This window comes from Antechinus flavipes, chromosome 4 (genome assembly GCF_016432865.1).
Source record: "Antechinus flavipes isolate AdamAnt ecotype Samford, QLD, Australia chromosome 4, AdamAnt_v2, whole genome shotgun sequence".
In the NCBI taxonomy this organism is placed as follows: domain Eukaryota; kingdom Metazoa; phylum Chordata; class Mammalia; order Dasyuromorphia; family Dasyuridae; genus Antechinus; species Antechinus flavipes.
The window spans coordinates 224,130,648-224,148,913 of record NC_067401.1 but is presented as its reverse complement, the minus strand read 5'-3'; the positions used below and the strand labels follow the sequence as shown (position 1 = coordinate 224,148,913).

The following is an 18,266-nucleotide window of genomic DNA, read 5'->3' as shown; positions in this document are numbered from 1 at the left end:
TCATGATTCTGATCATAGAGAAGAGGAAAAGACATATGAGATTTGTGAATCAGGGGGCCCACAAATTATAAAACATGATAAGGAATTTGTGAGTGAATCTCCTCAGGCTTCAGACATCCAGGTCACAGATATGGTGATGAATAATGTGGATTATAGCAACACAGCTTTATTGGAAAATATGATACTTTATGACTTAGAAAACTCAGAAGTCCCACCTCCAGAAGAATTTGAGGTACAGCTTTCTGATCAGGATTTGGAATTAGAACAAACAAAATCTTCTCCAGAATTTACTCCTGTAAGAAATAAAGCAGTCTCTTGGAAAATAAGCACAAACTCAGAAACTTTGGAGTCTGTATGCAATGGCTTTCCATCAGTTGAGGTAATTAATTGAAATGTGAAATTTGGAATTGCTGCCCCCACACCCAAGAAAAATTGTTGTTTTGCCCCCATCAAAGTGTCACCTGTGTCTCTGATAAATAACCATTGGCAAATTGGGAGGGTGGTATTTTCACAAGACATTGTAAGATGCTGGAAAAAGGATAAATTGGTCATTTTAACAAATTAATTAGGGGCAACTTTTGACAGTGGTGATTATTCCCAGCTGTTTAGGACCTTGCTATTGATTGTCCAGATGGTGCCTGCTTTCCTTTTTTGAGGGCTTCCACTGTGAATTTATGTTCACATGAAGCTTTTACACAAATTGTGGCTACAGGCACTACCATTCAAGGGCAGTTATACTGAATTTATTCAGCTTAAACAGTCTGAGTCATAAATTTCTGTATTGTGGTAGTGAAAGTATAGCACACAAATTAAAGAATTGGTCCCTGCTACTGACTTTTTTTCTCATAAGATATGCACCAGAAAGGGGATTTCTAGGCTTGTGCTTTACAAATAGTGTCTCAGGTTTTGAGAGTGGTGAGTGAAGTTAGAAAGTAAAGAGTTCAGCTTCGTAATAAGTAGAGGTTGTTTGTGGAGTCTGTAATTTTTGTCCTTCTTCTCAGATGGGAGTTTAGCTATTTTTGGTATTTTTTACTAAGCTCTTCTCGTAAACTTTGCCTCAGAGATCATTTTAATTTATTTTAAGCTTCTCTTTGTGAAGTTTTTGGGTTAGATTGAAGAAACAAACCTTGTCATTTTTGGTATCAGGTTACTACAGAACGATAAGGAATTTGTACAATATTAGGAGAGTTCTTGTTAGTACTGTGTGAAATGATGTTCCTGAAGCAATGCCAGGTGTTCTTCCTAATAGGGCAGGAAAGGAAGGAGGAGATTGCTAGCTAACAAGAGGAGAGTTTTAATACTTTTTCTGAAAAGAATTTGCTACTTTTGTGTGTGTTTATGTGTATGTATAATTAAGCTTTTAGCACTGTGTAGATGTTGCAGCATTTTCTCCTTTAAGGTTTGGTGCCATTTAGTTATGGATAAGTTCAGGAAGGACAAAAACTAAAAGTTGTTCTGTTCTGTAGCTAAATGTAACCTTAATGTCTGTTAGAGCCAGAGTCAGAGCTTTTTTCTCCTACAGCGAGCTCCCTAAGGTGTGGGGGAGGGGAGAGAAGAGAACTTTCCTCTGATCATATAGATCTCTGAGATCAAGAGTTTAGTAGTCTTTCCACTGTCCTTTGTTTTTGTGAAATCTTTACAATTGATTAGATTTTGTGATTTAAATAATATTCAGAAAAAAAATAGAATCATAATATCAAATTCTAGCTTTCCTTCCTTGCTCCAATTTTCTGCCAATTGCTTGGATGTTTTATAAGCCCCTCTTTCCAGTGCTAACTCCTATAACCTTCCTTCTCACCCTGTGTTTTTGTTTGATTTAATGCAAGTGATTTTTATATTTAGTTTAATTATGTTGAAATATAAGATATTCTTTATATAAAATAATTTCTACACTCTTGTGGAGATTTCAAGTTGAATTTGGAACATAGGGAGTGAAATTCAGATTTGTCCCTGAGCTCAATTTGTATGATTAATTTTATTTCCTCTATATTTTTCAAAGTTACTTTCCATATTTCCAGTAATGTTTTGCTTCAACTACTACACTAACATTTACTCTGAAAGTTTCTTTAACATTTCTTTAAATGGTCTGTTGAACTGACTGATCTATAATCTGATAAGTTTATATACTGTTTTTCATTATATAAATGTTATTTCTCTCTGAAACCTAGGTTTGCAAACTCATTTCAAGCAAATATTTTGTTTTCATCATTTTCTACACCAGTGAATAATTTTTGTCCTCTTATTTGATTTTGTTATATTAAAGGCATTTTTAATATCTACACAACATATCTAAATTATCTAGCTATTGGTAATAGCTATATTACTAATCTGATTCAGCTTCCTCATTTGTAAAATGGGAAAAATAATAGTATCTACTTTTCATGGTTGTTAGGGGCATAATAATTGTAAAGCACTTTACAATCTATAAAGCACTTGCATTTACACAGTATATTTATATATTATTATGTGACAGACAGAGGAAGAATTGGTAGCATATATGAGGCACCCCAAAAGTCATAATGCAGTTTAAACTGTAATAAGCTTTTAGAGCACTTCATATATTAGTCTTTCTTCTCTCTCTTCTTTGCTACTCCCTATGTCATTCCCCCAAATCTGGGTAGAGATGAAGGTTCCTTATGAAAAAAAGTTTCATGGAGCAGTGGGGACAACATAGTGGGATAAGAAAGTGGTGGTAAAACCAGTGACTGCCAGTGTTTTTGGATGCTTTGGTTGCCCACTGTGTCTGTAGACCACAATTTCAGAGAGAGAAATGAGTATAAGCTGAAGTAAATTGGTCAATCCACTGTAATTCACATGTAAGTATCTTTTTGGGTTTCTCTCTGTGTCTGTGCCTCTGTCTGTCTCTCTTTGCCTCTCTGCTCCTCCCCCCTCCTACTTCCTTCCTTCCTTCCTTCCTTCCTTCCTTCCTTCCTTCCTTCCTTCCTTCTTTCCTTCCTTCCCCCTCCCTCCCTCTTTCTCCCCCCCCTTTCTTCTCTCTCTCTCTCTCTCTCTCTCTCATATACACATACACACACTGTTTAGTATCATTCCATATTTTTGCCTACCTTTCTTTGTGACTTCTCAGTTGTGTGATGGATGCAAATCACCAAAACCTCTACTGAGCTTCAGTTTACTCCTCTGAAAAATGGAGATATCTCACATAGTTGAATATGAGGTTGAGTCAGTGAGTCAAAGAATGTAAATTATTTTGCACATATATTTGTTATGGCAGCCATATGCTCAATCTTGTGACTTTAGAATCTTATCTTGCTTCACTCCTTGAATTTGACCTCAATTTCTGTTGAAAGTCATTTTTGGCCATAGTTAGGAAGTTGTATTGAACTAGTCTTAAATTTTATTTTTGTTCTAAAATTTTATTTTGTCATGTCTGACTCTTTGTGACTCTGGAGATTTTTTTAGCAAAGATACTGAAGTCAATGAAATTAGCATTTCCCTTCCTAGCTCATTTTTACAGAGGAGGAAATTGAGGCAAACAGGGTTAAGTGAATTGCCCAGAGTCAAACCATCTAGTAAATGTTTGAGGCTGTATTTGAATTTGCATCTTCCTGATCCCAAGCTTGATGCTATATCCATTGAACCATCTTGCTGTTCTAGGTATACCTTTTGTCAGAATTCTCCACTGTAACCCGATAATCTGTTCATCATGGGTAATCCCGCATTGCATAGCCATAGTTTCATTGAGCTACACAAGCCCTTCTACTATGAGGAGGCAGTGATGGGGAGAGGGGGTTATGTATTGGATTTTGTTAGTACTAACTTAAAAAAAATCATTTTGGTGTCATTCTTAGCATTCAAAGTTTAATCATTCACCCTTGAAGCAGTTTCCATTCTGTTTTTTTCCTGTCATTTAATTCTATTCATAGCATCCTAGATTTAGAGATTTTATCAGTGTCACATAGATATTATCTAGTCCCTCTGGATCTTAACTAGTTATACAATCTCACCTATCCTTCACTTTCTAGAAAACTTGCAGTACAAGGCTAATAGGAAAGTAAATAATGACTCCCCTCTCCCTTTACAGTAAATGAAACACACATTTTAAGCATATGTGCACACACACACATATACACACACTAACATGCATATATCCACATTGATGGCATATTTTGGGAATTAATTTGAGAACTTTGGTAAGTGGTTTTTAGACTTGAAAAAGAAAGAATTTTTTTTTTTTTTATTCTTGTACCCACAGGCTTTCCAGAAAGAGGAGATTGAACCTTTACAGGTTAAACAACAAGAGGTCAATTGGTTGGGTCAAGGTCTTATTCAGAGTGCTGCAAAAAGTACTAGTACTGAGAACTTGGAGCATGATCTTGAAGATATTAATGCACGGTGGAAGACCCTTAATAAGAAGGTAATTTTATTTTTAAAATTTAGATTCATTAATAACAAGACAATTTTCCCTTTTATAGAATTTTTTATAAATTCTTACTACTTTAGTCTTTTTTCCCCCCACTTATTTATACTGACTATAAGAAAGCAGAGAAAGTGGCAGAGTTCATTAGTGCTCAGAATATCAGGAAAACCAAGGTTTACATTTAACCCCTTGTGACTTTGAGCAAGTCAGTTTGGTTTCAGACACTCTCTAGGACTATAAATTTAATAGCATTAGATTCTACATTGGCAGGAGGAGTTCCCCTCATCATTGAAATCATAGCTTCTTGATTTATTAACATATGGAATAGCTTCAGGATTAGTTAATCTAAGTCTTCATAAAACTCTCAAATTGTTCAACTTGTTTCTTTCTACTCCTAAGAAATCATCAAATTCAAACCTTATTTGACAAGTCAAAGTTACTCCCAGTATCATTCTGGAAATTATTCTCTGAAAATTTATGTTGCTTGTATAATTACAAGAAAACAATAAAATTGTATGTAGAGCTAATCCATTGGAAAAGAGATATGCAAAAATATTTATTTTAGATGAGATTTTATTCTAATAGCTCATATTATTTGCTCTTTATCCACGTCAGGTCTTGTACCCATTATAATTTGGTCTAATTTTTCCTCATTATTTCTGTCTGAAATACACTGACCAATTTTTAAAAATATAATTAGAATCTATTAAATATGTTTGAAAATAAAATTTGTAAATGTTAATAAATATATTTGATATCATTAGGTTTAAAATATAAATTTAAATTAAAATATTTCAAATATATTTACATTTCAAATATAAATATAAATATATTTATATTTATATTTGAAATGCAGATTTAGGCTTAAACATTTTGTTACCAATTCAGATAGAAAAACAGATTAGTGTTTTTTTTCTCTGAGAGATAAAATAACTTCAAAAGGGAAAGGACCAAGGACTAGTGAGTGGTATCTGGGTTGCATGGGAATTCTCCTGGATATCTTTCTAAAGAAACAACTATTTTATTCAGCATAAGGTAATGCTATTATATTGCAATTTCCTTGAGATGTTTTGTTTACTTAGAAATCCATGTTTCCTTTCTTTAAATTATCATATAGGAGATAATATGCTAACAATGTTACTACATTCAATTACCTTTAGTGCCTCCACAATATTTTAATCTTTGCTAATTGTAACATTATTTGGAATTCCTAAGTTCTTGATTTAAATATCTTCTTCCATTTTTAATTTTTGTTAAATATTTCAATACATCAATAAATTAAAAGATTTCATTTACTAATCTTGAAAACCATCATTTCATTAATTGTCATACTGTAATACTTCTCTACCAAATACAAACAAAAATCAGAGAAAAATAAAATAAACATGAAAAGTAGTAGAACAAAAATAATATTTTTTCCCTACAGAATAAAAAAAAAAGATTGACCCTTTTGCTTTGCTTAGGTTGCTGAGCGAGCAGCTCAGCTGCAAGAGGCTCTGCTCCACTGTGGGAGGTTCCAGGATGCCTTGGAATCTTTGCTTAGCTGGCTAGCTGATACTGAAGATCTGGTAGCCAATCAGAAACCTCCATCTGCTGAGTTCAAGGTGGTGAAGGCTCAGATACAAGAGCAAAAAGTAAGTGAACATTTTGAAATGTATATACCATATATTAATATTTGCATAGTTTTCTGAGACTTCAAGGACTATAATATGTTGATCAGATGCCCTGTCCTTAAAAATCATATTGCATTTCTTTTGTCTCCCTTGATAGACAAGAAAGTCTTTGAGGGCAGGAACTGTTTGATTTTTGTCTTTGACATTGTGCTATGAACTAGGAATACAGACTCATAATAGGTGATTCATAATTGCTTGAATTGAAAAATACTACAAATGTTAGTCTGGAGAAGAAAAGAAAAAATTATAGAGAACACAACTATCAAGTATTCGAAAAGCTACTCTGTAGTAAAAGACTTAGACAATTCTGTTTGGTCCCAGAGTGTAAATAGTCAATGATCATACATTTTTGCTAAGTGCTTACTCCACTTTTTAAACAGGGGGCCAATTCACTGTCCCTTAGACTGTTGGAGGGCCGGACTATAGTAAAAACAAAAACTTTGTTTTGTGGGCCTTTAAATAAAGAAACTTCATAGCCCTGGGTGAGGGGGATAAACGTCCTCAACTACCGCATCTGGCCCCCGGGCCGTAGTTTGAGTTCCCCTGGTCTACTCTATACCAGACACCATGTGAGGTGCAAGGTTTTTGACAAAAATCTCAAACTTAGTCTTTACTGGAAATAGTATATACACATGTAAATAATAAATATATACAGTAAGTGGAAAGTAATTTGGGAAGTGGGCACTAGCAACTGGGTGGGGGGGGAGAACGAGGGGGTGGGGAGGACAGGAACCCCCCCCCCATCTGATTCTACAGTTCTTAGAATGTATCATAAAATTCTCAAAACAAAATTGATTTTTAATACATTCCTTTAATATTAAAGAAAAAAAATCATACACCATCTTGGTGGGTTAATAGAAGCTGAGCAGTAACTATTTCATGAGGAGTATATACTATAATCATGGTAAATCTGATTCTTCACAAGAAAATATTGTTGATCTTGAATGTACTAAATATTTTAAAACTTTTTTTTTTTAATTAAATATCTTGCTGCAATTGCTGTCCCAAAATAGAGTTGAATTAGCTAGGCACATTCTCTAGAAATAGGACAATTGGTTTGGCAAAACTCCTCCACAATTCTTTTGCCTGGTAATATAGTGTTCTCTATAGCATATATTACGAAATAGGATCAGGAATTTAAATTACTTCATCCAAGCCCTTTTTGTGAAAAGAAATTTTAATTAAAAAAAAAAACAATATGTTTGGAATTCCATCTTTTGGAGAGAGAATGCAACCAAAAATCTTGGAAACAAACATTAATGAAACAATGATTTAGATATATTGGGGTTCCTATTTTTACTTACTTAAATCATTATCACTTCCTATTTTATTTACTTGAATTTGAGTTTCATACCAGAAATTTAATAATAAGGACTCACCTTGAAAGATCCCTTGCATTATAAAACAATGTATAACCTGTACAACTTAACTAAGGACTGCCCCTTTAACTATGTCACTAATTTCACTAGGTAATTGCCTTTAATGCATTTTCTCTAGAAGCTACAAGGATTACTTTTCTACCTTTTTTTTATAATGTAACATTTTTAAGGTACTCCTCCTCCTCCTCCTCCTCCTCCTCCTTCTTCCTTTTCTTTTTTTTTTTTGAAGGGGAAGGCAATTAGGAGCAAGTCATTTGATTTTGGGTTACCTCAATTTCCTCATCTATAAAATGGGGACAACAATTGCACCTACTTTTCGAGGTTGTTGTGAGGGTCAAATGTGATAATATTTGTAAAACACTTAGCACAGTACCTGGTATGTAGAAGGTTCTATGTAAATATTAGCTGCTATTATTAGTGTTGCTGGTAGTGGTGGTAGTAGTACTACTACAACTAGTAAAACACTTAACACAGTGTTGTTGCTATTATTATTATAATTATTTTGTCTCCACAATGAAGAAAGAAAAAAAATATTAGCTGGTAACTTTTCAAATCTTTGTTCCTTTAACTATTGAAAAAAGCTTACAGAATGCTAAAGTTAGCACAGATCTCAAAGGTCAGTTGGTCTAACTCATCTGTACCTGAACAGTTATCTACTTTAACATTATTCTTTATGAGGGAGTTATACCTGAATAGGAATTTACAATATTCCTGACAAGTGTATCTCTATTTGAAGATCTCCAGTAAAGAAGGGGAACTTACTATGCTATACACTAAATACTTATTAAATACTTACAATATAAAGGACTATGCTAAATGGTGGAGGATATAAAGAAAGATTAAAAATAGTTCCAACTCTCAAGGAACCTTAGTATTGTAATGGGAGAGACAACATAAATAATGAGGTTCATACATATAATGAAGATGGAAGGTAACATTAGAGATGAGATATTAGCAGCCAGGGACTAGGGAAAGCAGGGATATTATAAGGTAATGAGAAGAAAGAGCATTCCAGATACAGGAAAAAGCCAATGCAAAGCATGGAAAACTAGAAATAGAACATTTTGGTGAGGAGCAGCAAAGAGATCACTATGGCTGGATCATAAAGTGGGCAGATGCGGAGAGTAAGGTATAAGTAGACTTAATAGAAGTGGTAGGAGCCAGATTAGAAATTCTAAAAAAATAAGAATGTCTGATAGCATTTGTTCATCTGGGACAAGAGCTCAAGTTATACTAGGGCTTATTATATATATACATGCTTATTATATAGATATATAACTTATCTGTGTAAGGCTGACAATGAAACTGATGGAATCAGGAGTTAATCAAAGAAAAGAGTACAGGAAGGGAAGAGAAATCTCTATGACAAGAGACTTGAGGGGTATTTACATTTCAGAGAAGACATGGGTGAAGATCCCAGCAAAAAAGACTAGAGACAGCTAAGACAAGTAGGAATAGAGCCAAGAGAACATGTTAAACAAAAAGCCCAGAATTGAGAGCATATAAGGAAAAGGTGACCAACAAAATGTGATGCAGATAGGCCAGGAAGGAAGGGGGTGGAGAAAAAGGAATTAAATTAGTTCTCTATTTTATCATTGTTAACTTTGGAGAATAGTTTTAGTTGATTGATGAGATTGGAATTCTAATTGTATAGGTTAAAAGAATAAGAGGCAAGGAAATGAAAGCCCTGAATATGTACAGCATTTACAAAGGGAAGAGTTATAGAATGATGGTTAGAAGGCATGGTAAGATCTTTTAAATTTTTTTTAAAGGTGGAGAGCCTTGGATGTGTTTATGGGCAGCTAGGAAGGAGTCACTAGATAGCAGTTGAAGATTCATGCACGTTCACTGAGAGAGAAGATGATAATGGGGTCAAAAGTACATATATAGAAGATGGTCTTGACAAGGAAAAGAGGCATCTCTTCATCAAAGACTAGAGTGAAAGAGGAGAAAGAATAGGGAATAATGCTGGAGAGATGTGAGTAGAAGAGAAAGAGAAAAGAGGGATTTTATGGTCAATGGCCTTATGATTTTTGGTGAAGTATGAGGAAAGATCCTCAGTTGAGATGTAGAAGAGGGGAGTGGGGATTGTGGAAGATTAGAGAAGAGAAGAGAATGTCTGGAATGGTCACTGTAATGAGTGGGATATAGAGACAACCATGAAGGAGTAGAATCGATGACTTATTGACATTAATGTAACAAATTTGTAGTGGAAACAGTAGTGTGATTTTGTGACTTACTCCAGCTCTGTTAATCAGTAAATTAATAGAGAAAGAAAGGAATAGACTGGTGAATATAATTTTTTTTTTATTATAGCTTTTTATTTACAAGATAAATGCATGGGTAATTTTTCAGCATTGACAATTGCAAAACCTTTTGTTCCAATTTTTCCCCTCCTTCCCCCCACTCCTTCCTTCAGATGGCAGGTTGACCAATACATGTTAAATATGTTAAAAGTATTAGTTAAATACAATATATATATACATGTCCAAACAGTTATTTTGCTGTACAAAAAGAATTGGACTTTGAAATAGTGTAATTAGCCTGTGATGGAAACCAAAAATGCAGGCGGACAAAAACAGAGGGATTGGGCATTCTATGTAGTGGTTCATAGTTATCTTCCAGAGTTCTTTCACTGGGTGTAGCTGCTTCAGTTCATTACTGCTCTATTGGAACTGATTTGGTTCATCTCATTGTTGAAGAGGGCCACATCCATCAGAATTAATCACCAATATAGTATTGTTGTTTCACTCAGCATCAGTTCATGTAAGTTTCTCCAGGCCTCTCTGAAATCATCCTGCTGGTCATTTCTTACTGAACAATAATATTCCATAATATTCATATACCACAATTTATTCAGCCATTCTCCAGTTGATGGGCATCCACTCAGTTTCTTGCCACTACAAAAAGGGCTGCCACAAATATTCTTGCACGTACAGGTCCCTTGGTGAATATAATTCTTGTTTGGGTTTTGAAAAGGTATAATCAGCAATAGGATCATGGAGCAAGGCATCCAAAATTAAAGAATAGAGTTGAACTATATCACCAAGAGACTGAAATTGCAAAGGAAAGAGAGTGTAGCTAAAGCATTGGAAACTGCGAAAGTTCTGAGAGGTTGCATGAATTAGAGGTTATAGATGAGGAAGAAGAATAGAGTTAAGGGAGAGATGGAATAACAAAAGAGGTTAGAAAGAATTAAGATAATTCTCCAACATGGAAATGGAAAACTTGTAGTTGATGGCAAAAATCAAGACTGTGACAAAAAAGTGAGAGTTAGAGTGGGTGAGTGAGGACACCCACACACACACCCACAACACACACACACCCACACACACACATACAGAATGAGAGTGAGTGAGAGAGAAAGAGACAAGGAGAAGAGGAGGAGGAGGAAGAGAAGAAGAGGAGGAAGAGAAAGAAAAGAAAAAAGAGATGGAGGAAGAGAAAGAAGAGGGGCAAGAGGAAGAAGAGGAGGAGGAAGAGGAAGAGGAAAAGGAGGAGGAATAAAAGGAGGAAGAAGGAGGAGAAGAAGGGAGAAGGGGGGAAAGAGAAGGGGAGGGGGAGGAGGAGAAAGGGGAAAAAGATGAAAAAGAAGGGAGGAAGAGAGCCACATTTAGAATATCTTGTCAAAAGGAAGAGAGTTTTTTTGAATAACAGAAACTGGAAAGTCTAGAAATTGGCAAGGAGTGTTCTGGATTGCCCACTGGGATTAATGTTTCATAGGATATGAGAGAAAATTCATCCAGTATTAGAAATAGTGGCAGGGAATGCAGTGTCATTGGAAGGAGCCAGGTTTAAATATCTGCTTAGAAGATGGAAGAAATGAAAGAATGAAAGGTTTAAAATGAAGGAAATATTCTTAATTATAGGATATACAAAAATATATATGTATACATACACGTATATATAGTTATAGAATAGAATATATAGGAATAATCTATAATTATTAGGTATACTACTTTTTAAAATAAGTTAAGACCTTATTGTTTTCTGAATGCCACTTAGCAATGAATTTGAAATCAGAGAATTTAGAGATGGCAGAGACTTTAAAAGAAATTTAATCTATTATCCTAATTTTTATAGATAAGAAAACTAGGTGACAAGTTGTTTAATGACTTGTTAAGAATCACATAGCTAATAACAGGCAGAACTAAGATTTGAACAAAGGGCCTTTTGACTTCAAACCTATTATTTTCCCATGATACAAGGTAGATTCTGGTCAGAGACCATGTTAAAAAGAACCAAGTATTTTTTTTTTTTTAGTATCACAAACATAAAATAGCAATTTTTTAGTGTTTGGAACATTGCAGGCTTTTAATGGATAGATTCTGAATTTTTTCCTATTTTCAAAAAATTCAGAAACCAAATATAGAATCTTCTAGAAATTTTTTAGTTAAAAGTGAACATAGAATAATTTGATGAAGTAATTTATCAACTCTACTACAAATCAACCATGAATTTATGCTCTTCTATCTACAATGTATTAAAAATAGTAGGTTAGCCTTGGAAACAACTTTCTTCTATCTCTTTTTACTGTCCTCTGCAAAATATAAGATAAAAAATAACAATCACTAGGAATATAGTTTTCTATTTATCTCTACAGCAGAATGTTAATATAGTCACTGCCTTGTTATTTAGTTACTTTATTGCTTTATCCCAAGCTTCTCCAGAGATTGTTGGATGACCGAAAACCTACTATTGAAGGAATCAAAACTGAAGGGCAAAAAATTGCAGCAACAGCAGAACCAGCAGATAAAGTGAAGATTTTGAAACAACTAAGTCTCTTGGATACTAGATGGGATGCATTGCTTAATAAGGCTGAAACAAGGTATTTGGAACTATGTTAGATATTTAAGTATTTTATATATTTAACTCTAATCTCTTTTTAGCAACTTGAGGAATGACATTCCTACAAAATGAAGAATTGTATTCCCCTCCTCCCCATTATTTCATATTTCCTCTTTATTATTTTAGGTAATATAGAAGTCATATAGCCACCAGGAAAGCTATAGTCTTACAAGTTGTAGAAAGCCAATTTCTTTCCATAGGGGAATGAACTTTGATGGGGATTGAGGGATGGGGAATGACTAAGAAAGTGAGATTCCTGATCCCATCTTAGAATCTTAGGGAAATTGCATGAACCTTTCTTCAAGTGTTTTTCCTTTCTGGACTTTTAAAAAGTCCGTTGGAAATGTCAAAAAATCCCTTTTCATTGATATCTAGAAGGAAAGCTATGTCTCTAACTTGATCTCTAGGCATGGGGAATCTATGTTGAGGCACAGAAATAAATCTTCTTGGTTTGCTTCTTCGTGTTACTTCATTTTTGCACATATAGCATTGACAATGTAACCTCAGCTACCAGAGTATTTGTATTTATAATTATAGTTTCATATATTATAAATGTATAAATATTTACATAAATTATATTATTAAATTTATATAAATATAAATAATTTGTAGGATGAGGGATTTATGTTGAGCTCTATTTTTCTGAATGGGATTGCTGCTGTTATCTCTACTGCTAGGTAGAGAAGGTAGAATATTTGAATGGGTGAGAAAAACCTATTATATAATATCTTACATTTTTTTGGTGATTTAAAAAATTCTCTAGCCTTACCAAATTCCTTTCATGTAGGGAAGAAAGATATTCTTATTTCCATTTTTCATATGGAAAATGTGAAGCCCAAAGTAAAACAGCTAGCCCAAAAAACTGTCAGAATTAGGACCTTAAAAGTAATTTTTTTCCCTTTCTCTTATCATTTCCTCTTTGCTTTGGATAGGTCCTACTTTTGTCACAGAAGCAATCACAGACAATAAGAAAGTTGGAAGTAGTTCCATTTAGATGAAGCCATTTGGACTCTTTATGGAAGAGGAGAAAATTGGAAATTTCCTCTAAACTTCTAACTTCTCTTTTAGTCCTTTCTGTTCACTTTCCCTATTTCAAATCTGCATATTTCATGACCTTATTTCAGGAAAAATTAGTGGAAAGCCCCAACTGATCTTGAATCATGTGATTCATGATTGGAGGGTAGGTAGGTAGGAGAACTATGGAAAGATGTGGCTCTTAAGGCAACTAAAAGTCTCATATATCCCCTTAGTTTTTCTGAGTCATGTTCCAATGTTCTGCATTTCCATATGTTTTTTCACAGTAAAAATACCACTATATGGCCTCCACCTCTGACTGCCAAAGGCACACATGGAGGCCCCTATTGTGGGCTCCATGGTCTTAGCTGCCATCCTACTAAAGCTAGGGGGCTATGGTGTCATGCAAATCAGTACTTGTCTTTGTGATACCTTCATCATGGTCAGACAATATAAAAATACGTAAGTGCTCTTTAAAGAATAATCCTTTTTTCTGTAATTCAGTAGATTAGTGATTTCATTATATAAGTACTCTCATTACTGACCTAAATAACAGTGCTTTCAGGCCTGCCCATCCAATATGTCTTGTTTCTGTTATTTTATAAAATCTTTCCCAGAGGATCTACCCAATATATTTGGGGCATCTTCCTCTATATTGTCTTGACATGGTGTAGCTAATAGTGTATATATGGGCATTCTGTCCTTTTCTCTCCTTATGTGACTTGATTCACATATTTTCTTTCTGGATATACATATATTTCTCTGATGACAGTCTCCAGTGTATATTTTTCATCAGGCAATCAGCTAGCAAAAATGCCAGTCCCTAGTACATGTTTCATAACAGTGAAAATTTGTATTTCATAAATTTCACTATAATTTTTAATCGGTATCTCCCCAGTCTGGTGACAATTATTTCTAAGTTATGTTATAGATCTTTTTGGATATTTCATTTGTATTAACATGGTATGCAGCAAACTTTTAGATTCCTGCTTGCAAAAATGTGAAATTATAAAGTAACCAGCTTTTATAAATATGAACATAAATTGTTTGGTAGTTGAGGTTACATTTTCAATTCTATATGTGCAAAAATGAAGGGACATGGAAAAGGAAACCAAAAATACAGATAAAGGCAAAAGTTCTAATTCTATCATTTATCTAATTCTATCAAGAAATTTATTTCTTCAATACTAGCAAAACTAATTATTTTCAATTATAGATTTATTGGATAATAGGTTTGAAACAAAAAAAAATTAGATTTTTCTAACCTTCTGTTTTCCTAATGACCTTTGTCAATATTTTGTAATTGCCTATTATCCTATAATGGGATAATCTCTCATCCTTTATAATTCCATGAGATTACAAGAGGAATTATCTGGATGCAAAATGGTCTCAGGATGAAATACTCAAGAGAATGCGACTAAATCACTGAGATGAATTTCTCTCCATTCTCTGTAGACCAGTGAAATCACTTGTCTTTGCTAAAACTTTAGGCACAGTAGGACAGTGTTTTTAATTTACATGAATGCATCCTGCAACAGAAACTACAGCTACAACATAATTTTAAGCTGAATTTATAAATATAAATATATGAATACTTTTAATACTCATAAGAATCTAAATTATAAAATGATTGTCTTAAATCTAACCCATCCTTCACTGCTGGTTGTTTTTTTTAATTGGGAAAAAACAATTTTTTTTTTCCTAAAAATTGAACTAAGTAACTATGATTTTTCAACTGAAAGATCAGTTTTAAAAAATAGTTGTCTTTATTGCCATAGAAGAACTATTTGTCATCCTCTGCAATTCTTTGAGGAAATATACACAGTAAATATTTTTATAAATGCTTAATGTATAAATGAAAGAGGTTTTTGTATGTGACTGAGGGTTGAAAAGTGTTATCATTTGAAAGAAAAGTTTGTTGCTCATTTAAAACTTTATTGAAATTCATATTATTATACTTTTCCCCTTGTTGACTAGAGAGATTAATGTAATTTATTTTTGGGATATTAATTATATATTTTAGATATATGTGAATACTTGTGACAAGAGTATAACTCTTGTGACATGAGTCATACAAGATGGGCAGTTGTGAAAGGACTATCTTTTTTGATTTATACTTGAATTGACTTACATTGAATTCTCAAGACTAAAAATTTACATTGAGCCTGCCACACTTCATCAAAGCATAACTTTAACCTTGCTTGACATTTTTGTAGGAACCGTCAGTTGGAAGGGATCTCCGTGGTAGCACAACAGTTTCACGAAACATTAGAACCATTGACGGAATGGCTCACAACCACTGAAAAGAGGCTTACAAATTGGGAACCCATAGGAACCCAAGCTTCTAAGCTTGAGGAACAGATTGCCCAGCACAAAGTAAGAAAGAAACCACATAGTAGAAGGAATAATTTCAGTTTTCTTTCTGATTTTATATTAAGGGACCTCATAAGTTTGCTGAATCATTGACCTATCATAGCATTTACCAAGACTTGTTCTATCTTCTTTGGTGTCCTTTAAAATTCTAAACTCCTTCTTTTTCTCTCTGCTCATGTGACCATGAACCTTATTCAGATTTTCATCACCTCTAGCTTGAACTGCTGCAATAATTAATTAAGTACTTGGGTCTCCAACTTTTCCCAGTATGATTCACTCTTCACAGAACTGCCAAAAGAAGCTTCCTAAAACAAAGTCTTTCTTCATCACTCAAAAATCTCCCCTTTTGCCTCTGGGATAAATTATAAACTCCTCTGCTTGGTGTTTAAATCAGCCCATCACTATTTGACTCCTGTATTAAATTTTTTGAACTTAATTCACATTATTGCTCTGCATACACACATAAATTTAGACCATCTTGGTTTACCTGCTGTTCACCTAACTAAGAATTTTCACCTCCTTCTAGACGTTTACATAGTTGGTCCCTTTTCCTAGAAAGTGTTGCTCCTTCCCTAAATCCCTCAGATTGTTAGTATTCTGTCTTTCCTCACTTAATCTCATACTTATTGCCTTTTTATATTTTGCATATCTCAATAGAATATGTTTCTTTAGGGCACACACTTATAAAATACCTGGATAAAATATCTGGATTACCTAGTCTATTTAAATCAAAATACATTTACTTACTCTGTGCCAGGCATTGTATTAAGCACTGGGAATATAAGCAAAAATAAAACAATCCCTGCCCTAAAGAGCTTACATTCAAATGTAGGAAGATAAGTAAAAAGGAGCTAAAAGAGCAGTGTATGGTGGGAAGAATGGTGATGTCTGGAGGGTGAGAAACAAAGGTGTAGGAGATGAAAAAAATATGGTCAATCCAGGACTGTCCTCAAAATGACATTTTTTGGTGAGGAAATCACCAATGAGAGGAGGAGCCATCAAGACTGAAGGGAAGTTCCACGTGGAAAAGGCAGTTTGAGGAATTCTGGTGAGATCTGTAGCAAAAGCAAAGCAAGAGGAGGAATTAAAGTCTCTTATATAGCTGTCGATAATAAATATATGTTGGACTTTATTAAATGTTTTATGCAGAACTTAAAATTCCTTTAACATTTTATTATTTGGTTATATTTCTGTTTTCATTGTTTATTTGTCCTTTTTTTTTTGTTATCTCTATTTTCTTTTCTTTTTTTTAAACTTCACTTAGGCCTTAGAAGATGACATCATCAATCACAATAAAACTTTACATCAGGCTCTTAGCATTGGCCAGTCTTTAAAGATTTTGAGCTCCAGGGAGGATAAAGATATGTTGCAGGAAAAACTAGACTTCTTTCAAGTTTGGTACATTGAGATTCAAGGAAAAAGTCACAGCAGGTCTGAGCTACTCCAGCAGGCCTTTTCTAATGCTCAGATTTTTGGTGAAGATGAAGTGGAATTGATAACCTGGCTGAATGAAGTTCATGACAAACTCAGCAAATTGTCAATCCAAGATTACAACATTGAAGGGCTATCAAAGCAACAATCTGAACTTCTGGTATTTTGTTTTGTTTTGTTTTTTCTTTTTTAATTCATTTAATTTCTTGTTTCCATTATTTCTGTTGTTATTTTATTTTATATTTCTTTCTGATTCTTATGAATATATTTACATATTAACATATGTGTGTGTGTATATATATGTATATATATATATATATAGATATATAGATATAGATATTATGAACGCAGTACAAATGGTTATTACATCATTGAATAAGGGTTGTATAACAAATTATGGGGTAAAATGTTACTTATGGTGGATTAAACCAAACCAATGAAAAGGTGGTCATGAAAAAGGAGAAAACAAGCTACCATCATGAAGCATACTTTTTAAATGTGTGAATTATTATTATTGTTCTCTGAGAGGAACTAAAGTTTACTTTGAGTTTTAAATTTTTTCCCAAATTAAAATGGTACTTACTTGTCTTCAGGTTCTACAAGAAGACATCCTGCTCAGGAAACAAAATGTTGATCAGGCATTGCAGAATGGTTTAGAGCTCCTGAAACAAGCAACAGGTGAGAATTTTAATGAAACAGACAAAAGGGCAGTTAGCATTTTTCTAGGGCTCAGTAGAGGATTTGAGGGAAAAAATAAGATTAGAGTTCTGATACTGGACCCACTTTAAAATCCCCCACCTCTCTTTTTTGATGAATATTATTGTGAAGATAGTTGCTCCAGACAAGAACATGGGTCAGAGATTTTTTTTTACTTTAGTTTTAATCTGGTCAATATAAGTTAGAAAAAGGTTTTTATTATGTGTACTTGAACCTTCTAAAGAAAATTACTCGGATATATCTCAATGAGTTGATAATAATGTAGTAAAATCTAAACTTCTATTGCAATTATATACTGATTATAGGAAAGTTAGTGTTTGATACTGAGTTTCTTTCTGCATCAAGTATTTTTATTCTTCCTATCAGGCCTTAATGGGTTTGGCATTTGAATTTTTAATCAACCATTCATACTCAGAAAATCCTGCATTTAAAGGAGGAGTTTAATGAAGGCTT

At 33.7% G+C, this 18,266-nt stretch overlaps 1 protein-coding gene across 2 annotated transcripts in view; it reads left to right on the top strand.

The window, feature by feature from the left end:
• DST (dystonin) overlaps window positions 1–18,266 on the top strand; it is a 591,073-nt gene that overhangs the window by 493,321 nt on the left and 79,486 nt on the right. For both annotated transcript variants that reach the window (XM_051997184.1, XM_051997185.1), the window contains 6 exons: window positions 4,214–4,375; window positions 5,842–6,012; window positions 12,092–12,258; window positions 15,509–15,668; window positions 16,930–17,256; window positions 17,690–17,774. In XM_051997184.1, the coding sequence (XP_051853144.1) occupies window positions 4,214–4,375; window positions 5,842–6,012; window positions 12,092–12,258; window positions 15,509–15,668; window positions 16,930–17,256; window positions 17,690–17,774 (1,072 nt within the window). The remainder of the gene's footprint in view (window positions 1–4,213; window positions 4,376–5,841; window positions 6,013–12,091; window positions 12,259–15,508; window positions 15,669–16,929; window positions 17,257–17,689; window positions 17,775–18,266) is intronic.